The 24,500-nt window shown below is 43.4% G+C and overlaps 1 protein-coding gene across 3 annotated transcripts in view; it reads left to right on the top strand.

The window, feature by feature from the left end:
* Window positions 1–1,371: 1,371 nt before the first annotated feature.
* The window catches only part of ERGIC2 (ERGIC and golgi 2), a 159,947-nt gene continuing 136,818 nt past the window's right edge, over window positions 1,372–24,500 (top strand). Inside the window, exons 1-4 of one of the 3 annotated variants that reach the window (XM_069228185.1) lie at window positions 1,372–1,537; window positions 18,736–18,835; window positions 20,489–20,632; window positions 23,395–23,503. In XM_069228185.1, coding sequence (XP_069084286.1) covers window positions 20,527–20,632; window positions 23,395–23,503 — 215 coding nt within the window. In that variant the 5' untranslated portion in view covers window positions 1,372–1,537; window positions 18,736–18,835; window positions 20,489–20,526. Of the gene's footprint in view, window positions 1,538–1,615; window positions 1,721–18,718; window positions 18,836–20,488; window positions 20,633–23,394; window positions 23,504–24,500 lie in introns of those variants that run through there. The other 2 variants (XM_069228184.1, XM_069228186.1) reach the window with 2 other exon arrangements.

Genomic DNA, 24,500 nt, shown 5'->3' with positions numbered 1-24,500 from the left:
GCGTTTACAATGCAATGGGTCTCGCATTTGCTCAAGTTAGAGCTTTGAGAGATGTAAACTCCTAGCCACTCTTCTTGACACATAAATTGAAAAATAAAAGTAAAACAGTTTCACATAAGCTAGCCGATTTACAGCTCTACGGCCGCTATTAGCACCAGCAAGAAGAGACACACAAAAGGAAAAAGAAGTTTGCTTGCAGTCAAATTTATCGGCAAAAGTACAATTAGCCTTGTAACAGGGGTGATGACCAAGGCAGTAACAAAACCACCCCAAGGAGGGACAAACGTAAACCATTTACCAATGCCAGCAAAGGATTTTTGAATGGCAAGCCCACAAATGAGTGGTAGTGATGGGCGTTGATACATACCAACACGCCAGAAAAGCAGCGCATGTGCGCTGCATTGCTCGACCTAAAATTAGGAACAAAGAAACAAGTACTGCCGTGGGATTTTATGCAATTGGTAATCAAGAATGTGGTCAGACAAATAGATATGGATGGAAGTGAATGTGAAGTGAGTGAGGGCCAGATGTACCAAAGGATTTTACCCATTCTGTGTCTTTGGGAAGCTTTTTCGTACATATGGCCCTGAGTGTGAACAGGATAAAAATTTGAAATGTAGTGAAGTGAAGAAAAGATTTTTTGGAATTGTTCTAAGAAAACCTAAAGTATTAGAAAACTTTGTGTGCGATGGAATGTCGGGGAGAGTCAGTGATGCGCCGTTTGTATCTGTTCATGTATCTCTGTTTAATTTACAATTTAACTTATAAGTAAAAATCCGCATACAGGAAACGAAGAACGAGTCAACATTCTTCGCGGCACACTTCGACCGCTGTATGAACTACATTGTTCCACTTGCGATAAAAGTGTTACTCAAACGGCACTGAAAAGTCACATAAGCTGCGCTCAAAATATGGATACGTCACACGAGCAAAGCGAAAGCTTGACACTATATTGGGCTCCAGAGGGTTAGTGCGCTCCGAGAAGATGCTCGTGTCTAGCCTTAGTGATCACCTTCCTCTCCGTAGGTAACCTGCTACTAGAGTCGTCTCTACTCGTCCATGAACCCCTCAGTCTGAGGAGCTTCGTTTGCCGTAGGCGATTCAACAGAACTCGCGCCGACGGCATATATAAAGAACGTTTTCCAAAACAGTACGAGGACCAGAGCTCAGGGTACAGATGCCGACAACTACAAGCAAAAGCAAACTGTATAGGAACGCGTAGTTGTCTTCGATTGGTGGGTGGCCAGAAGTTGTGTGATTGGTTAGTAGTTCGTAAGCTGCTAGGTCCGCGGAGTAGTTACATGGTCCGATAGGCTGGCGAGGCATTTCCTGCGTGTTCATTGGTCGGTGTAGAATTACTCGCCACTCTTCCGTTTCTCTTCCGGTAGTGGTCAGGCTAGTCGACCAGGCACTTTACCTGGACTTGTCAGTGAGTCGACGCTGAGCACAACACAGATGTAACGCCCCTACGACCTATGCATTACTGGACGACTGCGTGTACGCTAAAACTTAGCCTCGTCGGGCAAAGTATAACCAGGTACTGTGGCGCCGTCCGTTGCGGACAGCCACCCGGCTTCAAATACGTCAGAACTTGTCGTTTCCTGTATGACGCCCCGCCCCCTTGAGCACCGTGGCTCCACCTAGTACTGTCCCAGCAGGGTGACACCTGTGTGGAAGTGCTGAGGCCGACTGCAGGCCACCTTGGGGCACGGAGAGGGCGGTGAGTGTTTCCGCAGTAACGGGCTCAGAGCAGCCTCGCACCAGTGATCCACGGGGGCGGTGTTGGACTGCCTAGTTCATTACTCGGGATTTAATGTTTGTGATTAGCAGAGTGTGTGAACAGCTGCCCACGATACCATGTGCATCTATTGCAAAGTTACAGTCCTTTAGTGTGAGCCTCGGTGTTTTAAAGAGTCAGTAACCCATAGCTTTCGGTGTCATCTGTCTTGCGTACACGTTATTCACAGACGCCGGGTCGAATGCGTGGAGCTGAAGGAGTGCGCAGGGAAAGAGTCCTGTTGTGAGACTAAGAAGGCGTCCTGTCTGGGAATGTTGCTACGATATAAGCGCTGTCGCGTTCCTCTGTGCTCCTGGCCACCTTGTGGGATGGAGACAGCTCCAGGCTCCTCTTGTGAGGCAGTGAGTGAGATGCACATTTGCAGGGCTCTTTTCATTAATGTCTTCTCTGACATGATGCAAATGGATGAAATACGGGGACATCAACATATGTTTTGAGTTTGTGTACTTGAGCAGCTGTAGGACATTGCGGGAGATAATCACTATTTGGAATTAAGTGTAGAAATAAACTTTAGTCATTGTTTTGAGCTGGTGAGCAGTTCTTAAAGTACAACCTGTGTGTCTTGTAAACAGTGTTCTAGTAGGATGTTTTCATCCCCCAGTGTGTGGGTTGTCAAAGGTTGGGCGTTGATTGTTTATTGCATCCGAGGAAAGTTATTGTTTTCGATCTCCAAGTTTATAGTCAGTGATAGTATTAAGCAATGCTGGAGAAAGTTCCCTGAAGGAAATAACTAGAGTAATGGTTAAACCTAAATAACTAATTAAGAATACAGCAGCAGATAAGACAAATGCTTTGTGAGACCTAGAAAATTAGGTAGCACCAATAAGGAGTAAAAGTCTTACTAATTATACAAAAAAGGTATTAAAAAAATAATCATGGGAGCAACAACTAATAAAGCAGACGGGCAAAGTGTATGTAAATATTACCTTAGTCTGGCACCTTACTATGTCTGGCTTGTTTGTTGACATAGACTAGTTTTTGATGATGTTGAATGCTAGGGTAGTGTGTGATGAGGCAGGAACTGTTTAAAACTGCTTTTCTGGAGTATGTAGACGCTTTAACTCCGCCATCCTTGGGCAAACAGCCATCATGCTAATATAACGGACCATAGTAGTGCAGACTGTGGTGCCTTGATGGAAGACATATGCCGTCTGGTTGGCATATGTTCTCTTTTAAAGAATGCTCGTGTTTATTTTTACTGACAAATATTTTTAGCAACAGAGGCGTTAGGACCTGTATGGTGGCTATAATAAAAGGCCTTAATCCATCTGACCCTCAGATTAACTGCAAACTGGTGAAATTCCTGGTTTGATAAGAAACATCTATGTACATTTTTGGAAACCAATTTCAACTCCGGGGGACACATTAATTCAATCCGCTAATAAACTCAGATTGCTTCAGGGGAATCAGTATCGTGGCACTTACAGATGGCCACGTCCACACCTTTCAATGGTTTAGATGTTATCAACTCAATGCATTTTATAGTAAAGGGAAGAAAAACCACGGCAGGTCGCAAATTCGTAGAAGTGTCAATTTATTCTCCTGTGGTGTATCAGAAAAGACATAACCTGACCCAGTGAGACACCTCGACCATTTGTCTCACTGGGTCAGGTTATGTCTTTTCTGATACACCACAGGAGAATAAATTGACACTTCTACAAATTTTCGATGTGCCGTGGTTTTTCTTCCCTCTACAAACCAACTGTGGACCTTCCAAGGCGACAGTTCATGCACCCTGTGGCTGGGTGTTAAAACCGCTTGGGCACTCTCTTTCAACATTCAGTTGACACTTTATGGCTTACGGACTCTGAATACATGCTTGAGCTTATTTTCCGGAAGTGCGCACCACCTTTACACAGCCACAATTTTTTGTTGTTATTCTCGTAATGCATTTTATAGTAAGTTCGAACCGCGATGTGGCCAAATTTCATGAACCTTATCATCAACATGATTGTGGTTGATTCCTGGCATATGAAAATTGTTTGAATAAAGTATTTTATTTCTGGAGCCACATTTTAATACCAGGAGTACTTGATCCGTCAACAAGCTTGATGGTTCCATAGGCTAACCAGCACCATGACATTTTACAGGCAATTACCCCCATCAGTGATTTATCAATTTTATGGCACTGAATAAGCTCTACTATCCAGTTTTATACTAAACGTAAGCAGGGTCGGACCTCACCATGTTTACAATCCCAAGAACCCATTAGTAATTATGTATTACATTACACCAAGTTTTCGGGCAAAGGGGGTGAGTCCCGCACTTTATGATGCAGAATTATGGGGCACATAAACCTTGAGGGGTTAGAGAAAGCCAAGAATGTCTCTATGAGGTCAGTTCTGGGCCTGCCCAGCAATACGCCCTTAACCCCATTGTGTCTGGATTTTGGTTTTCGTAATATAACCCATGTTGTGACCCTCAGACCCTTAGTTTACTGGCTACAAGTTTGGTACAATGATTAGCAACTTCCGATGAAGGAATCCTTTTTTAGAAGTAATTGAACTAAACCGTAGAGATTGTAGTACCTTGCTGAAATATGTTAAAACTTGGCTATTGAATCTAGATATGTATGACCTGTGGACAAACCCCTCCTAGTATCAACAGAAATTTTGTGGCATGTCTTAAGGAAAGATTTTAGGGCTACATACGTGATTCTTGGTTAACTCAGGGGAATATGGGGGACTTATCAAATAATGTGTTGCCATTAAACAATTTTGCAGTAAATGGAATGGGTCAACCACTTCTTCCCAATGTCCACTCTTCCAGGAGAGCTGTGAAAACGAGGAGCATATTTTAGTTTTTTGTCTGCATTATGCTAGGCTTGCAATGGTTTTTATTAACTTAAAACAATACAGTTTGTATTTTAACACAAAGCTTTAACTAGATCTTTTATATACCAAAATGGGATTGGGTTGCTGTGAAGTTAAAGGAAATAGTGAAGTGGAAGACAACACACAACCTAATTCAGTAATGGTTCAATTCCAGGAAGTTTTATCACTGGTCATTACGGTATAATCACATAGAAAGCTTCATTTAGAACATTTCAGCAATAAACATTTACTTACTGGTTCATGCATTCAAGGACAAGTTGTTCATTTCTTGTTAAGAGTTTTCAAAACCGTCAGTACATTGCAGAAAGACAAGCCAGAAAGGCCTTTACAAGGTAGTGAGAGTGTCGAGGAGACACCTGTGTGTAACGTAAATCAGTTCAGGCAACCTCACATTTCGTTTCAACATTTGTATAACGAGAGAACTGGTATTCTAGAGCTAATCAAAATGTCCATGTGTTTTTTTTTATTATGTCTTCAGTGGGTAAGATGAAAAAATTAGGGTATTCGGTTGCTTTGCTCTAAAGTGTGCCAATCTTTTTGTTTAGTTGCTCCGCTTTAATTTGTATTAAAGGATATTTCGCTGCCACAAAGAACTTTTGACACAATTCTACCCAATGTAGCTCCTCAGAACAAGGATCTGGTGTTTCCTCTTAAGGGCAAGGATCTTTGTGTCCCGTTATACTCAATTTTGGTGAGTTTGTTGAGGCTTAAATGTCTTTTGTTCCCGTGGTCCCCAAGGTCTGCTAGTCTCCTTATGGCAGTATTTCCACAAAGTTGTTCCTACACCTTCCTCTGATTTGGCATCCTTGCAGGCAAATACAGATCCTAGCACATAGTGCATCACGTAGCTGATAGCATTTTCTCAGCATGGAGTCAAATGTGCTTTGGTTTGATTGTAAGCCACAGTTAATGTGTTTTGTTAGCTTTTATTTTTGGGAGTGAGGCGTGATTAGGTCTCACCTGCAGTCAACTTGTACGAGAATGTTGTTGAAAAACCTCTTGTAAAACATCCTAAAAACTTGAAGTGGCTTTAGTTATAGCTCACTGCTTACCATTGGTTGACTTCCTTGTTCCTCACCGAATTAGAAGAAAGCAAAATAATATCTTTCTTCTTTTTTTGTCTTTGTCCGTTGCCTATGGGATCATTTAATATTTACCTTCCTTTTGAGTGCAAAACTTGTCGTCACTTTATGGTAACTACTTTTTTCTTTTTCTTTCCACGATCAGTGAGAGTGCATGCGTTTTCTAGGTGCTCCCTCATGTGCTATTCCCTCTTCACACGCTCCACATTGTAACCTTGAAGCCTCCCAAGCTCGCCAATTGCTCCCCAAACCCTTCTGTTTTTGTTTTTTTCCCCCTCCATGCCTCAGGTGCCTCAGTTCCTCACTCCTCTTTGGTTCCACCTGCTTTCAATTGTCCCCCCAAGCGTTCAACTTTTGTTGCTCCTTGTTAGAAATTAAGTTTCTGGTTGACAGAGACATGCACCCTGTCCAAGCAGGGACCACAATCCTAATCCGGGTAAGTCAGGTACACACCATAAATGAACCTGTGCTCACCCTATAGTAGCTTGACACAGAGCGGTCAGGCTTAACGTACAAGGCAATGTGTAAAGTATTTGTGCAACACTTCAAACAGTAAAATAATTAAAACATCACCTACAAAGACACCACACCTGGTTAGAAAAATAGAACTTAATGTTAAGACCAAACCAACAAAAATACAATAAATAGAAGTCGAGATATGAGTTTCTAAACAATAAATGTGCAAGTAGCGCTTAGAAGCAGTAAGTGCCAATTGGGATATCTGGTCACGCTGGACCGTTGGCAAAGTCAAAAGGTAAGGCCGCCCGCGATGGAGCCAGGCCAGCTTCAGGACCCATGCAGGGCTCACCTAGCAACAGTACCTTAATCCTTGTTGCAGCACAAGGTGCGTGGATGATCCCCACGCAGTTGGGGTATTGCCCCGGATTTCTCAATACAGCTGCAGTGATGCACCAGTTCTGAGTGCAGTGCACCAGCTCTGGGTGCAGTTGTTCTGAATACAATGTGCTGGGTTAATTCATGCTGGAAGGATGATGCCTTGGTTCCAAAGCAGTGATTCCTGAGGCGATGAGTGGTCAGCTCTCAGCAGCAACAGTGATGTCGATCTCGCAGCAGGCCATGTGCCGGTTCTGAGTGGCACAACGGCATCGATGCGCAGGTTCTGACACAGGCAGCACTTTAGTCTCACTTCCAAGGGCCCTGGTCTGGATTGGAACCACTTGCCAGAGCAAGACTTGCAGCAAGCAAAATCCAGATTCTGTTTGTGGGTGGAAGTGAAGTCTTTGATGTCCATGAGACTTCAGAACTGGAGGCAAGTCCTTGGAGGCACTTTGGTTCTGTGATGTAGAGACGCAGGTCCAGTCCTTCTCACTCCTAGGCAAGGGGGCATCATTTAGCAGGTCATCTCAGCAAAGCAAGAGTCCAGCAGAGTAGCAGCTCAGCAGAGTGGCAGTCCTTGTAGCAGCGCAGCAGTCTTTCCTGGCAGATTATCCCCAGGTCTAGAATTTTACTGAGTTGGTGGTGTCAGAGGTCCAGTACTTATACCCAGTTGTGGCTTTGAAGTAGGGGAGACTTCAAAGAAGGGTCTTTGTTGTGCACAGAGGCCCTCCCTTCTTGCTCTGGCTCTAGTTTCACTATAGGGGGTGGGGGGATAGGCACCTCCTTGTATGTGGCTAGACACTTTCCTTTCAGGTATAAATGTCAGCTCCGCCCACCCATCCTGCTCAGGATGTTGATGGTTGCACCTGAGCTCTTTGTTTCTGGCTGTCTAGAGGAAATGAACAAACCCGGCTGTCGCCCCACCACAGACGTGTACTTGAGAAAGGCATTAAGGACCAAAAAAGTAAGAAAATTAAACTTTTCTAAAAGTGGCATTTTCAGAACTGAAATTTAAAATCCGACTTCACCATGAGTTGTGATTTTAACTTGTGAGTGCAGAGACACCAAACTTGACAAATATATCTCTTCAAGATTGGGAATTACAATTATAAGATGCAATAAGGTAATTCCAGTATTATCCTATGGGAGAGATAATTTGGCTATTTTTCACCATCAGAGCATGTCAAACGTAAAAATACATGTCCTGCCTTTTACATACATTGCACCCTGCCCTTTGGGTCACATAGGGCCTACCTTGTGGGTGACTTATAACAAGCATTTACAATGCAATAAATATTGCATTTACTTGGGTTGGAGCTATTGGCATTGTAAATTTATGACTGAGCTTCTTTTGCCACATTAATTGGTCATCCCTGATGTATAGTTCGGTCCTTTCTGCCACATAATTCCAGTGGCCATGTATATAAATAAAGGGCTAGTAGGCCTACTGGAATATTTTTTCAAACAAGGCCCTTAAAACACAAACTGCTCCCAGGTGCAAAACAAACGTTCCAGCCATAAGAGAGCTTATGAATACACTGAATGGTGGGATGGTTTATTATTTTGGTATCCCGACTAACCTAGTGTAGTGACCCAGAGATGATCTAGATGGAGCAAGTTGTGGCGAACACATTTAGAAGGTGGCCCTGTTGTCCTAGAACCACCAAAGACTGAGTTATGAGCAAACATGTATTGTAAAAGGAATGTCCTGCATAGCATTATGGGGCGAGTTTCCGAGTGCTTTGAATATTGTAGTATGTTGACTGTAATGCTCAGAACAGCCCCTAGAGGACACCACAATAAAAATAGCATTTCTAAGAAACATGGTCATGCAACCATATAGCTAGCCCCTATAGGGCATAGCCATATGAAAACGGAATGGCAGAAAATGCAGTGCAAGCATATATTTAGCCCCTAGAAGACGTAGTGTATTACACATTTTCAGGGTTTTGCAAGCCTACTGCAACAATATTACAAACAAGGCCTTTAAAACATTAACTGCTCCCAGGTGTAAAACAAACGTTCCTGCCACAACAGAGCTTAAAAAGACTCTGAATGGTGGTAGGGGTTATTTTGGGGTCCTCACTAACCTAGTGTGGGGGACCCAACGATGACTTAGACAGAAGGAGTGTGTCGTGCTGAACATTTTGATGGTGGTCCCATTGTCCTAGGACCACCACAGGCTGAGTTATGGGCAAACATGTTTTGTAAAAGAATGCTTGAAAAGCATTATGAGCGAGTTTCCAGAGACCATCATATTTAGAGTTGTTATCTATCAAGATGACCAGCCTCTAGTTTTTCGGCTCGTTATTATTTCCTTTCCTATAAATTAGGGAAATAATTGATCCCCTCCAGGATGCTGGTATTATTTCTGTTTGACGGATTTCGTCAAATACTGGTTTCAGTGCTTCCAGCCAGTAAACCTGGATGTAGTTTTAATAGGACCAGTGGAACCCCTTTGGTCCTGACGCTCCCTCCCTCCTGCCTTTGGCTATCCTCTTTTTGATCCATTCGTCCGCAATTGTCTGAGCGTAGTTTGGATCTTGTGTGGTTTCTTTCATGTGACATAATATCCCTTTTTCGTACTCACTACTAGGAGGTTCCATATGAAAATGGTGCTTGGGAAAATTGACCCAGGCCTCATCTGTCAAATGAGAGCTAACTCATTGAACTGAGGGGTTCAATATTCTGTTTACTGTTCACCAGAATCTTGTACTCTTGTTGCTTTTTGTGTTGTGGAGTAACTTAACCCAGAGCATCTCTTCTGTTTCTTTTTCACTTGCCACATGATCCTTTTCTTTTTCATTTTTAACTGCCTCAACTCCTTTAGTGCAGTGGTATCCGGGCTGGCTAGGCAAAGTCTCTGCCGTGATCTATTTATTGCTTTCTTGAGAATTTGAATTTGCTTGTTTTGTGAATTGGGGGGAGAAGGGCTGGTGGCTAACTTTGTTTTTCTGGTAGTGGGGTTCTCATAACGTGGCCGTTCATTCGCTGAGTTAGCCTCTCCCAATAATTTAATGACGTTTTCCCAGCTTTGGTTTCTTTTGGGCCAGTCCTGCCCTTTTATCCCCAAAGATTCTTCACAGCAGCCTGCAGTCGATCTGGATGATGGGTTTTATATTTAGTCCTTTTGTTGTTTGTAGGAAACTAGCTCTGTATATACTATACCAAAAGGAGGTATAGTGAGTACAGGGGTTCCCCAGAGACTTAACAGAGGCTAAAGTAGATAATACACATTTTTTATAGGAAGCAGTAGAGTCGGGGGGGGGGGTTGGGGGGAGGAGTGTTAGCACAGTTAACAGGTAAGTCCACGACTTACGATTCTAGTCTTCTGGGGTTAGGATGTCCACAGGTCAAAGTTTAGGCTGACCCCAAAAGTGCACCATCAGCAGCACAGGGCCGACTGGTGCAGAGGTCAAAGTTGGCATCAGGTTTACAATAGAATCCTATGAGGACTGGGGGTGCTCGGTAGAAAGCAGATTGCAGATAAGTACCGCGGGTCCAGGACACAGTCCTGGGGAGTTTAGGTCAGCACCGGGGGTGAGGGGCCACAGGATCACCACAAACGCACATCCTCAGCAGCACAGGGGTGGCTGAATGTAGGGTGTAAACACACAGCTGGGTGCCCAATGCTTCTCAATGGGAGGACACCCGGGGGTCACAAAACGTGCTGCAGGCTGGGTCCAGGGGGTCAGTTCCGGAAAACCAAAGGCTGGACAGGTAGGAGTGGCACCTGCTGGACGTTGCTGGACCATTGGCCAGATTCCCCAAGGCCAGGGGCTGGGGGAGCAGGGGTCTCCTTGGGTCTCGGGTATCTTCGTCGGATCTGGTCGCGGTCAGGGGGGTCCTCTGGATTCAGGCTGCAGGCGTCGTCGTGTTGGCCAGGAGGGGTCAACCCAGGGTGGATTCGGCTGGAATCGCCTGGGGACGTTCTCTGGACTGGTGAACCACCTGGACTCAGGCCGTGGGCGTCGGGTGCAAAGTGGGCAGGGCTCACGGGTCCGTGGCAGTTCTGGAGTCCTTTTGGAGGGTTTCTTCTGGACAGGGCTGTTGTTCTCGGGAGATCTTGGTCCTCTACTGGGCAGGCAATCCTCTGGGGGTTTGTAGAGGCCGCTGGTCCTGTAGGATGCGTCGCCTTTTTGGAGGAGGGCCTTCGAAGCTGCAGGCAGGCCGGTAGGGCTGGGGCCAAGTCAGTTGTCGTCTGAAGTCTTCCCTGCTGGGGTCAGCTTGGCAGGCCTTCTTCTTGAGGTTGCCACCAATCTATTGTGTTAGGTTCAGGGAAGCCCCTAAATACTAGATTTAGGGGCGTTACAGGGCAGTAGCCAATCGCTACTGTCCCTGAGGGTGGCTACACGCTTCCTGTGCCCACTCCCTTTGGGGAGAGGGCACATTCATAACCCTATTGATCCCTATCCTCCGAAGCAAGATGGAGGATTCTCCTAGGAGGAGGTCACGTCAGCTCTGGACACCTTAGCGGTGGTACTAGCTGCAGTTGTCACTCCTCCCTATTTTACCTAATTTTCCCACCAGACCTGCTGCCAAATGTGAGGTGGGCATCTCCACTAGCTTGAGTGCACTGGGGCACTGTAACAGGAGTCCTGAGCTTTTGAGGCTCACCACCAAATGTTGCAGATACTGCAGTGGGGGGGTATGAAGCACATCCACCCAGAGCAGGCTTAGTTCTTGCCCCCAGACAGCACAAAGGCTCTCACCTCATGGGGTTAGAAACGTGTCTGTTAGTGGTAGGCTGGCACAGACTGGTCCGCCTTACACGGGTAAAATACAGGGGGCATCTCTAAGATGCCCTCTGTGTGCAATGTACAATACATCCAACACTAGCATCTGTGTGGGTTTATTGTACTGATAAGTTTGATACCAAACTTTCCAGCCTTCAGTGAAGCCATCATGAAGCTTGGAGTTCGTAATGACAAACTCCCATCCCATGTACTTTACATAGCCAGACAGCACTTACAATGTCTAAGAATGAACTTAGACACTGTAGGGGCATATTGTCAATGCAGCTGTGCCCTCACCTGTGGTATAGTGACCCTGCCTTAGGGCTGTAAGGCCTGCTAGAGGGGTGACTTACCTATGCCACAGGCAGTGGTTTGTGGGCATGGCACCCCTGGGAGGGATGCCTAGTCAAATTTTCCTTGTTCTACCCACCAGCACACACAATCTGCAGTGGCAGTGTGCATGTGCTTGGGGTCCCTTAGGGTGGCACAATACATGCTGCCGCCCTTACGGACCCTCCCTGGCCGCAGAGCCCTTGGTACCACTGGTACTTTTTACAAGGGACTTAGCTGTATGCCAGGGGTGTGCCCATTGTGGAACCAATTGTACAGTTTAGGGAAAGAACACTGATGCTGGGGTCTGGTTAGCAGGATCCCATCATACACTCAGACAAGTTAGCATCAACACCAGGCAAAAAGTGTGTGTGTGGGGTGTGATGAGTAACCATGCCAAAAGGGTCACTTTCCTACATTGTTCACTGTATAAATGGAGCTAGGATGGATGATTTAAAACAACACATTGCACTCTCTTTGTGATTTGCTATGGAAGATGGTTGCTGTAATCTTTTGCTCCTAATTGAAAATCTCTAACTTTACAAATCAAAGGAAGAGTTACAAAGGTATAGTCTATTGTAGTGCTAACTAACGAATTGTGAAAGGAAGCTGCAGGAAGGCGATTTTCCCGGGAAGCACCCGCTATGGAGCACAGACTTAGATGTTCCAGATCTCGCCGCAGATTTTTTATTAATTTAGTTTGCTTTCCCCACTTTCCTGGTATGGGATGTTCCATGAGGAAAAATGTTCTTCCAAGAGGTAGTCATATTCCGATGGGCCCAGCAAGTGCATGTTAAAATCGCCCGTTAATACAAAATTTGGCGAAGGCTCCTATTTATAATCAAGGGAAAAACAACAATACAGTCAAACTAGAGTCAATGTTTGTGAAGCAACAACAGTATGCATACCTTACTCTTTGGCCTAGCCCAGTGACTGCTTTAGTCTCCCCTCAGAGTAGAATATTCATCCCTGCATTCTAATGTAGGAAGGATTGGGGCAAGACAAGGAAAGGAACATACCAAGTGCAGAGTGGGACAGAAAGCGGGAGACGGAAACAAACACATCCCGTACATTTATATAACTCATGATTATTTACAGTTGGTGCCAGATACAGACCTGTGTAACATATGATGTACATATGGGCCTGTCATCAAAATAAGAGTTCTTATTTAGAATACAGCATGTCATAGATCATGCTTAAAAATACCTCCGCCAGCTTCCACACACTTTCATCTTGCAGAACTCAGGTACAACCTTTGACACATGGATATCTATGATAACATCTGTCAGTTGTGCTTCCTGAATTTGGCAAATTGCTTACAGTTATCACATACTGTGCCCCCTTAATATGAACTGACAATATTGATGGATCAAAATATTACAAATAAAATATCAACAGGTAAGCAAGTGTAGATTTTCTATACCTAATGTAGACTAATTCAGTACATATAACTTCAAGGCGTGTAGATTTAGAGTTAGAATTGGTAAATCTTGTACTTCCTGCTCAATATTTTGTCCCTCAATATTCTTTTCTGGGCATTAGTACACCACAATATTGTTGGTGTCAATATTCAATAGTACAATCCTGTTCCAGCTGGTGTACAGTGCTGTAGATTAAAAAAAGTAGAAGCTGACAGTGACAGGCTGGTCTGCACTGATTGGGAGCGTGTCCTGAGGCTATTTGAAGATTATTTTCATTCCAACAATTGGTTGACACATTAATCCTATGGTTTTGACTGCTGGCAGGTGTAGGCAGTAAGGCTGAAACAGTGGAACAGTCAGTCACCAGCAGTGCAGTCTTTCTGCTTGGCAGCACTGTCCAGGAGACCAGAGCACTAAACCGCAGTACCTTCACCAATTACCCAGATAACTGGAGCTCTAGGTTAACTCCTACTGTCCTGATTCCATAGCAGCCCAGCTGCAACAGCTGCTTCCAGTAAGAACCGCAACATTCCAGGTGGACCTGTGCAATGTGAGCGGCACTAAATGCATTAGAGATTGTGATGGATTTCAGGTTGTAGGATTGGAGAAAGAACCTGAGTACCCGTTCCCGATTTCCATGGTTATATAATGTATCTACTCTTGCACTTTGCTTTGTCCGCAGCCCCGCCTTTTTGGACTACATGGAGTGGTGGTGGAGGAATTAGAGACATGCTCTCCATTTACTAGCTAGTGTGTGGGGCCATTATTGCCATTTACACCCCAGCTCATTTGCCTAGTAATTTTGATTCTGGGACAACTGAGTTATGCCACAAAATCCTGTAAGTCTGCATTGGACCTTCACCACCTGTATGTGTTTACAATTTCTTTGTTAATAAAAATAAATAGCACAATCCTAGTTCTGCATTGTACAAGACTACGAACTAGTACATCATTCATTTTGAAACTCCCCTAATGATCAGTGGAGGAGAGTGAAATAGTAAGGCTCCACCCCGCCCACTAGTGCCCTGTCTTTGGAGTGGAAGGGTATAATCTACTCAGACCAGAATCCAAGATCTTGTATGTCTGTTGAAATAAATAAAAATGCTTAAAGAGGATGACTGAATGGTGAGGGTAGCGAGATGGCAATAATATTTGGGGGTTTGTGGTGGGCTAGTGAAAATTAAGAGCATAAGAATCTTCCCACCTCTTAACAGTAGTTAAATGAGTTCCTTTGAGTTAAGCCCTTGTGTTGTCTATTATTATTGTTGGTCTGGTTTCGTTTCACCTTCGTCAAACAACTGTTGTCCATTCAGCATAGCAGTTTTGGGTCTTTGAGTATATAGAGGCTCAATTAACAGGGCTCCAGACTGAAGTTTTTCCACAGGAGCCAATGGCTCTCAGTCGGAGCATCGTAAGTGCCAATGCAGATTTTTCAGAGCCACCAGTTTCAGATAAGTGGAGACGCTAATATAATAGTGTAAACGCAAAAGCATCTTCCCAATACAATTACCTCTGTTTTCTGCAAGGTGCACCATAAATTCATTGACACGCAGTTTTCTTGCATTGTACATTACAGTAATGAATTTCATTCTCACTCCTTTTCATTGCTCTTCCTTTCTGCTTTGTAGTAGAATGATACATTTAGTTGTTTAAAAAAATAACTGGTATTCCGTACATTAGTCCCCAAGTTTTGTTTTTTTTGCCTGGTTTTTAATGACTTTCTCCAAACACAAGTCACAGAAGACTTCCCTCTTTACAATGACATGTAATTTCAGCCATTGTGTATGGCTTTACAAAATAGGCACCACAGTGAACACTTCTTTCTCCTTGCAGACTTTTCCAAGTCTCAATATGTTTGAGAAACTCATGTTAAAAATAGTCACTTGAAGTGTTATAATTGCAGTAAAAAATGTCCTCATTTAAATATCATCAATACATTTTCCTTGCACTTCTTTAAAAATGTTAACAATCGAATGTCCAAATAGGAAGCATGGGTGAGATAATTTATTTGTACTAATAATCTTATTTAAGGTACTGAGAGTCCAGTGGAAGCAGTGAATATTCATCTATAATAGACCTACGTACACCAAGATCTGTCTGAGTCACTGTATATACCCGAGCCCTTTGTATAGTTCTGTCTTGGTGGATGCTGAATATTGCAACTTTTGGTAGCAGGATGCTTGATATTGTTGTGGCATCTCAGTGGACGTCTTGGGTTTGAACACAGGCCCTGTAACTACTTCATATCTGGATGTGCATCCACTGCTATATTTTGTATTGATGGATCCTTTTAACTTGGCTTGTACTTTTGTCAGCCCCATGTTATATTTGAATTTACTGATTTTTCCCAGGCCCTTTCAGCATTCCACCAGGACCCCGCACCAGATTTAACAGCAGCATCATGGACTCCTCTTCATCAGCGCCAGCACCTTCATCCTCCTCGGAGACATTAACTTCTCACCTATAAGACTGCAACATCTTCAGTTCCGTGGCTCTTCTAGAAAACCTTGACCCCACCCAGAACATTACCAAACTCGCCCTCACCACCGGAGACCTATTACACCTGATTTTTTTTCCTCAGTCAGAAATATTATAGTTGACAAACCCTGACCTGAATAAGCCAGGCCCTTGTTAATTTCAGCATAACTGTCCTGTAACACCTACTTCCATCTATCTCCTCCGTCACTGCTGGGAAATCATCACAGAAGATGACTGGACTTCTGCACACCAGCAGCAACATGCCAAAAGTCATCAAGAACCTCAGCAGCTGGTTCACTGCATGTTCCAACACCCTGGCTCCCCTCAAGTGCATCCCAGTACAGGTGCCTAGCCTCAGGACAGCTGGTACACAGAGGAACGCAGACTAATGAAACGCCACTGCAAGCAACTGAAGCACAAATGGAGAACAAGTAAAGGCACCATGGATAAAGATCTTTTCAAATCCGCCCTAAGACGCTACCTCCAGCAGATAATGAAAATCAAGCTCGCTGCTCTTGCAGATCACATAGAGGCCAGGGTAAAAAACTGCAGGTAAATCTTCGCCATTATCAAATATTTCCCCCTGCCGCCTCCAGCATCATCACCCCCTCACTACACCTTTGCAACAATCTCTCGGAATTCTCCTACCAACTGTTATGTGGTTCCTATTTCGGTAATAAGACTGCATGTTTAGATTGGCAGCACCACTGAGTGTTGGAGACTGAGTCAACCCCACACTGCTTTGACAGCTGTCTGACTAGCTCCAGGCTAGCTCGTAGTGCCTTACCAAACCCTTTCTGGAGAGAGGTGATTTGTGGCAACATAAACCTGAGACTCTTGCTCCTCAGGGAAGTTGTGAAAACAGATCATACCATTTTGACTCTGTTACTATGCTACTCATGCATGCCGAGACAAGACACAAGATGCAAACTGAATTTCAATACATTTATTGAAGCAATTGCATCATAGTGTAAAAAGCATGTGCTGCAGTAAAAAGGCAGATGAAGCAAAGCACTGTAATCATCCCTACAACCAAAGTGAAGAAGATGAACAACCTCACCATTCGGTGAGTCTGGGGATTCCTACCAATACCCTACGCCTAGATATGAGAGCATAGTGGTTGTAACCCTTCTGCCTTGCCCCACCTAAAGGATCAGCCCCAAACCTATACCTGAATAGAATAGCAGGGGTCAGCCTGTTCTCTCGATGGCAATCCTCTTGGGAACCTAAAGTCCGCACCAGGATCAGCAAAGCTGTCTGTCGTGTGGTACGCATCCCAGGACGGTCATGACCGGAATGCCCACTACCTTCCTTAGGTCTATGTATTGTTTATATAATAACCCATACATTGTTTGGAGAACAGGTCTGACGTAATGATGTGTCTCCAGGATAGAAACTGTCTCCTGGGTTGGCAGTACAAGTTAGCATATCATGTACCGTTCATGGCAGCCTTGGCCAACGGTATGGATCACATGTCGTGCAATGGATGATAAAATGTGAAGTGTGAACTATATCTTCCTAGAAGAGGCAGCTGATAAAATATGTAGAACAATTGCTGGAAGCAAGCCTTCTAAAACAATATGAATAAAACATGTATGAGTGTAAAGGGCACAAACCTGGGAACTAGGCTAAGCTAGGGATGCCCAACCTAGGTACTAAAGTGTGCCCACAACGCAGCAAAATCACCTCAATATATGGCGACATTGACCCTCAACCAGACCCCATCACCATTTCAACTTAACTTCCCATCACGCCTGAAAAACAAACCCTGACCTTGTGGCCTGCTGTCACAACCATTGAATCTTCTGCTACCATGAGGACTGCCCACTCGGGGGCCCCATCTGAACTCTGCCATCACGCCTGACCAAAGGACTCCTACTGATCAGTGAAGCACTAACACCCACTCTCTGCATCCATTGATTCTGCCACATTCCCAGACATTTGGAAACATGCCACAGTCATGCCTCTGGTCAAGAATCCATCCACTGACCCAGCCACACTCTCCAACTACAGACTCCTCATTCCCAGCTAAGGCTTTAGAGAAACTAATCAGCTGACGCCTTACAGACCACCTCAGCAGCCACCAGTTCCTTGACCCCACACAGTCTGGATTTGGGCTGAAGTCTGGATTTGGGCCCAACCACAATACAGAGACAGCTGCCCTTGCTGCAGTGGATCACATCTGCATGATCCTTGAACGAGGAGACACAGCAGCCCTCGATTTCCTGGATGTCTGCAGCATTTGACACAGTATTTTACCCTGTCCTCATCAGGAGCATGTTCTCCTCTGGATCTGATCCTTCTTAACACATAGAACGCAAGCTGTCACCCTGGTACCTCACTCCTCAGAAGCCCACAAACTCATCTGCCGAGTGCCTCAAGTTTCATTGCTCAGACCCACCTTCTTTGACGTGTAGATGATCCTTCTGGCCCTTGTCTTTCGCACACACAGCATCAAACTCCCTGCTTATACCTTGCAGGTCATACTTGCACTCTGTCTGCATGACCAAAGTAGTGAGCTTTGGCAAGAAAACCTTGCCATGGGACTCCAACTAGGGGCTTACCGAACGTGGACCCACACCCAACACCCATGCCAGGAACCTCGGAATTATCATCGACAGCAAAGAGGACATGACCGCACAAGACAACACTATCACTGCATTCTGCTTCCACACCCTGAAAATGCAGAGGAAGACATTCAAATGGCACGCAAACAACACCAGGAAAAATAGTGATTCCCATCCTTGTTACCAGCAACTTGGACTGCGAGAACACCCTCCAAAATGCGACAGCCAGACTCATCTGCAACCTCCTACACATACTTCTTATCACATCACGCCTCTGGGTGCTTGACTAGCTCTTGATATGCTGACGTGCTCATTACTTACACACAGACACTCAATCCCTCTCCCTAACTCTTTCTCTTTCTCTCTGAATCTCTTCGGGACTCTTGCTTGCATACATAACACACATGGCTTGTGAATGTGTAGGTTTTATGCATCACCTACCACTGTTTGGTTACATCATGTCTAATTAACTTAAATTTGTATGGCCACCTTTTCAGATTTCTCCCCTTAAATCTACTATGAATGGCAGGCTAAGAGTATTTAAATATATGGTAATAGCTCTTAGTTTAAAAGGTAAAAACAGATCCACATTGGGCCTATACATCTTTTGGTGTCTGTATGAAATCTACTGTAGTGTTTTTGTAATTCTAGGTGGATATGTTCTGTGTAGACGGCCACCTACGAAGCCATATTGAAACTTGCTTCATGGACTACATGACCACACAGGAACAAATCAGAATTTTGTCTTATGGTAAGTCTTACTACAACTTTACCTCTGTGCTTTTGGTGATAACGATTTCGCACATCTGTTTATTATGCTCTTCCATACAACAGAAACTTTATTAAAACTATAGTACCCTTTTGACTCAATGTAACATTAATTTGGGAGTGAATCCTCATGCACTTAGCAAATCACGTTTCAACATTCCCGAAATTTCGATTGCTATCATAAAAAGTGTATTCTAGTAGTTTGGTAGCAGTGAGATAAAGCACAGTTGCTTAGGAAATGTTATCTTCTTTTTGGTCAGCTTGTAGCTCACTTAGAAGTTGAGTAGCAACTGTATAGTCACTGAGACTATTCTGTAATCTGTTTTAAAAAGTTTTGTTCTAAATGGCAATTATGAAGCAGACAGTTATCGATCATAATTTCATCTAAGTATCTTCTTTTCAAACCATTTTATTTAAATCATAGTACCTATGTACTACTTACCTGCAAAATAAAATCCTGTTCTCTTTTTAAATAAAGCACTGATTGCACTTTGTGTCATACGGTCTAAGTTTCCAAACCACTTCACCCAGTGTAGTGAGCTATGCATGTTCATTCTTGTGACACTGATGATATAGTGCATATAATGAATCACTTGTTTATCCAGTTTGAGTGCATTAGTATTGATGCCCTTATGAATGAGAGATGTGGAGATCTTCAGCTCATTATACCCCATTCTTGAGCTTTCTGTCTATTGGAATGTGGCACTGTGGCCAGTGTTTCCCTAGTACAGCGCATGGCACGTTTTGGTGAAGATATTAAGGAAGTTATTTTCACATCAGATGCATAACAATTTCTTGTTCCTTAGTCTTCACTGCTAGATAGCCAGATGCAGCTTATATCTGTGTTTTATCCACGCACAGTTCATCAATAAATTTCTTACCTCTTTGTGTTCCTTCTTTGATGGATAGAAAACCAGTATGACTGACGTTTTCAATGTGTACTCTGCATTAATTCCATGTTTTACACTTATACATGGATTCTCACTTTTCTTAGGCAAATGCCAATCTTTAATGGTGTTATTACATCTGAAGTGTAGTATGTTCCAATGTAATGTGCAATTGTTGTTGGATATTACGTCCCTAAGAGCACCCTTGTTGCAGATTAGTATCTTGTATGGTGTGATTCTGTAGCTGACCTGGTGTAATTCTGGGATATGAATAGATAACATTTATATATTTGCACATTCAGTACAGTCAAGTCTCTTCTCCTCTGCTGGATGTCTAGTGGACTAGTTTGAGCCTTGGAACTGTATACCACCTTACTTAGAGGGTGTGCTTTGGTCACCACCATCCTGCCTTTCCTCATCTTCTGTGCTGTGGTACAGTACATTTCATTATGGGAAGTAAATACTAAATATAAGGACTTGGTTTGTGCTTATTTGAAAACACCTAAACTTTCCTACAGCGACATTTTGCAGAATGGCCTAGGAAGGGCAATTGTTTACATTGCTAAAATGTAAAAAACATGAAGCTGTTTGTTTCTTGTGAAAATCCAATATAAATCTTGACAATAAACCAGTGCTGACATACTCCACTAAGCTGTCATATTAACCTAGGTGTTGTCAAATAACTTGTGTTGTAACTGCCCAAGAATCTTTACAGCTTCAAATGGACTTCAACGTTTTTGTCACTCTAGAATGAATGTGAGGGAGAAGCTGGAGGAACCTGCCGAAGATGAGGCGATTGAATCGGAGGAAAACCTTAAATTTAGTTAAAGAGCTTGATGCTTTTCCCAAGGTTCCTGAAAGCTATGTGGAGACGTCTGCCAGCAGGGGAACAGGTAACAACAATTAAATAAATTATGTTTAGTTTCATTATTTATTAACTTAAGCCAGTTTTTATCATATCTGGCATTAAAGCTAATTTGCATAAATTGCCAGCAAATTGGGGCGCCACTTGGCACTATATTAAACAAACGAACTGGAAGACACCACTGTAAATTACTTTTTCTTATTCTGTCTTTCACTCTCCTGTTCTTCTGTGTTTCCATACTGAGAGCTACTACCAGCACAAACTGAAATTGCCTATGTGACTGCAGAGACCCTTCACTGGCAAGGTAGATAGAAATGTGTGACACTGGAGCATTACCCTCATTCCCCTGCTTTTTTAGATGAGCAGTACTGGGTAGGTCAAAAAATAAATGGATGTTCTTTCGATTGTGTCATGGTCTATATATTATATTGTGAGAAAATGCCCATATTTGCATGGTCCCCAACATAATATTGATTTTTATACTCTGCACGCTGGCGCAGTGTTGCCCATTGGCCACTGTATATTCTCTGACCCTTAAAACAGAATTACATTGTCTTATCCCTACTATTTATCTTGCTCATAAGTCTCTAAAATATGGTATAGAAAATGTATCTGGTCCCACAGTTAAATGCCACTGGTGGACTGCATCTTTATTGTGCCATCCACAGATTGGGCTTCGGAAGACCTATCCTCAGTAGCCTTACAGCAGCAGCCTAAACCCTGCTGCACAGACCTGTCAAAATCTCCCTTTTCACAGGCAGGAAAACCTGATTTAAAATATTTCAGTAAGTCACCCCAAAGCACACATTTCTGCCTACAGGGTTGGGTGCATGATATGTAAGAGTGTAACATTAGAAATGGCATGTTCTTCCAGTGACTTGGCCCAGAATGTTGGGCCTGTAACAAGTTCATGATTTTACTAGTTGTGGTGGACTATCATCCACCCCAATTAACCATTTGATGCATCAGCAAGACACCCACGCCACCAACTTCAGGAAATGCAGCCAGCTTACAAGAGAGGCTGATATCGAGAAGAATGGCCATTCCTGAGCCACGGGTCAAGAGTCAGGGTCTACAGTTTCCTAAAATACCACAGGGCACTCTTGATCATCTGGGCTGGAACCTTATGAAGAGGGGAGCTTCACTCTTGACTGTAGAATGTAGGTCTTATTTAGATAAACATCAGTGTTTACATCCTTGTGAAGAAGGATTAATCAGTCTCCAAGGCTCTTTATAAAAAGCTGAATATTTTGAGCTAGACCCAAATTGACTTAGGATGGCTGCTCCTTAAGAGTATTGGGAGCCTGTAATCCTATCTTTTATGTTTTTATTATTAATATATAGTTGAGCTAAAAATAGATACATTTACACTAGATATCTTTCATACAGTACCGATCTGGAGTGAACTGGTGATTATGAATGGGAGTGTTTAAAAAAACACATATGGTGTCCTCATGATCTGTCACTGCAGCGTTATCTGGACGGCGAACTCAGTGACTGAATTCCCAGAGCACAAAATTGGGGAAAAGATTCTAGCTGAATGGAGAGCAACTGAAGGAGGCAATTTCCGACGTCTGGGGCACTAAATCGCCTATTGGCTAATAGTACCTGTAGATGAGTGCAATGGAATGCAGGGTTTGATTCTTAAATCTGGTACATGTGTTTTTCTATTCAAATGATCTAGCCTTGCATCAGAATACTCGTCTTGCACCATTGTGGAAAAAGTGTTGTTGATCCCGGTACCAAAGTTATTGTGAAGTGCACTAGATTACAAAAATCATACACACCTTGATGTGGTATTTTGCGCTTAATAAATTGACATATTGGTTATTTCCCGAACCAAAAGGGCATGATATACGACTGAAGTGAAGTTCATCATGATAGTGTGAAGTGTCAGATTATGCACTCAATAAAATAAATGACCTCAATACAACTTTGAGTCCTGAATATTGGCCTTAGGACCTGACTTGCAAGATAGTGGTTTAGGTGCCCCATTGTTCATGCTAACAAAGAATATGCCTATATAGAATACCTTCTGGTGGCTTGACTGCTTAGAATAACCCATCTTTTATGCACAGCTCCACTTTCATAGAAAGTCTGTGCTTTACTTTTTAATACTAACTTGTTTCTTTGCAATGAAATATAGGTGTGACAAAGAGAACCTCATCTTAGATTAAGTGAAGCCCTTGTGTTCTGTTTTTCTCTCCCGTATGAGATAAGTATATTGGGAGCCTCCTGCACACTATCTCTTCTAACTCTTGCTTTCCATTTATTTTTGTTATAGAATTCTTTCATTTCAAACAGTTCGACACACAAAAAATAGCAGAATAACTTCTGCATTGTTAGTAAATGAATGAAATAATTTCCGATATGTTTACTGAAGCTCTCCACGTGTGAAAACCGTGTCCTTTCCATATACTTATGCCTAGTGTGGTTAGCTTGCAAGCAGCACTAGTTCGACAATAAAAGCTTATGGACATTTTTTGAAAGGATAAAAGACTAAGGGCCTGATTTAGAGTTTGGTGGCTGTTACTCCATCACAAACGTGACGAATATCTCAACTGGCATGTAACAATTCCATAATGGGGATCGTAATATGGCAGATGGGATATCTGTCATGTTTGTGACGGAGTAACCCGTCCGTCAGGCTCTAAATAAGGCCCTTAGTGTACACAGCTTGTGGCACAACTCAAGCTTATTCCTTTTTTAATCTGTGGTGTATTTATGTTGTTACAAACTGAGCGCTATATTAACCTACATGTTTTGGTTTTTTTTGTTTGCGGTTTTCAGTTTCTATCCTAGCCTTCACTGTCATTCTTGTGTTGACAGTCATGGAGTTTTTTGTGTATCGGAACACATGGATGAAGTATGAATATGAAGTAGACAAAGATTTTGCAAGGTAAGAGCCACCCTACTACCCCCCGCCCCACCCCAAAAATAGCCTTTTGCATTAATATTTTTTCCAAGCTCATCATTTACAACCTTGCTGAATAACCTTTGACCTTGTTCCATCCGATGAAAACCTGACCAAACGTCAGCTGTTCTACCCTTGTTTGTGAATGATCTTGAGGTACATTTTATGGTTACTCTGCATCCTTGAGTCAGCTCATTTGAAAACTATGCTTGTAACTTACTCACTAGGGATGTCTTCAGTGTGATCTGACGTGCAAGTAGCTGTGTTCCTGGTGTGATTTCAGGCAACTGTTCAGCTGGTGACTGTGAAGTGCAGGGTCTGATTTCACTCTCTGCCCTTTGCAGTCTCTTTGGTTTCTTCCATACCTTTTGGGTCTGTGTGCCAATGATCATTGGGGACGTAAACATCGAGTTGCAAAAAGGCCTGGGCAGAGTTTGCAGAGTTCTGCTACGCGGAACTCCACAAAGTGCAGAAAAAACTCCACCGCGCTACATAGAGTTCTGCGAGCGCTGAAATGTGAGTAAGTTGCGCTGTTCGCATTGATTTTTAGCACTGGGGTTTTCTTCCGCACTGAAAATCAGTGCGAACAGCATCACGCGGAGAGCCAGAGGGCGCCAACGTCTTTCTGCCGCTTGAGTAGACTTTCTACTCGAGCAGCAGCTTTTTTTAACGCGAGCAGCAGCTTTCTCATTGAGAGCGGTCACGGCCTACTGCTCACGTCCAGAAATCTCGCTCGCCAACGTAACGATTTGGCTTGCTAGCTAAGTTAATGTTTTTCAGAACTCTGTACTCTGTGCGTAGTGGTGAAAACTCTGCTGACGGAGCGGAATTCACCACACACCCCTAGTCTCAAAGCACTTCTGTTTCTAGTTTTCAGGCATTTACACAACATGTCTTATCACCCATCCTTCCTGTATGTGACGTTTTACAGGAGCTCATTACAACACTTTTCTTTAATCACTTTCACCCTATCTACTAAAAT

The sequence above is a fragment of the Pleurodeles waltl genome, chromosome 4_1, assembly GCF_031143425.1.
Source record: "Pleurodeles waltl isolate 20211129_DDA chromosome 4_1, aPleWal1.hap1.20221129, whole genome shotgun sequence".
Classification (NCBI taxonomy): Eukaryota; Metazoa; Chordata; class Amphibia; order Caudata; family Salamandridae; genus Pleurodeles; species Pleurodeles waltl.
Note: the sequence above shows the minus strand (reverse complement) of the source record. Positions and strands in the feature narration are given on the sequence as shown.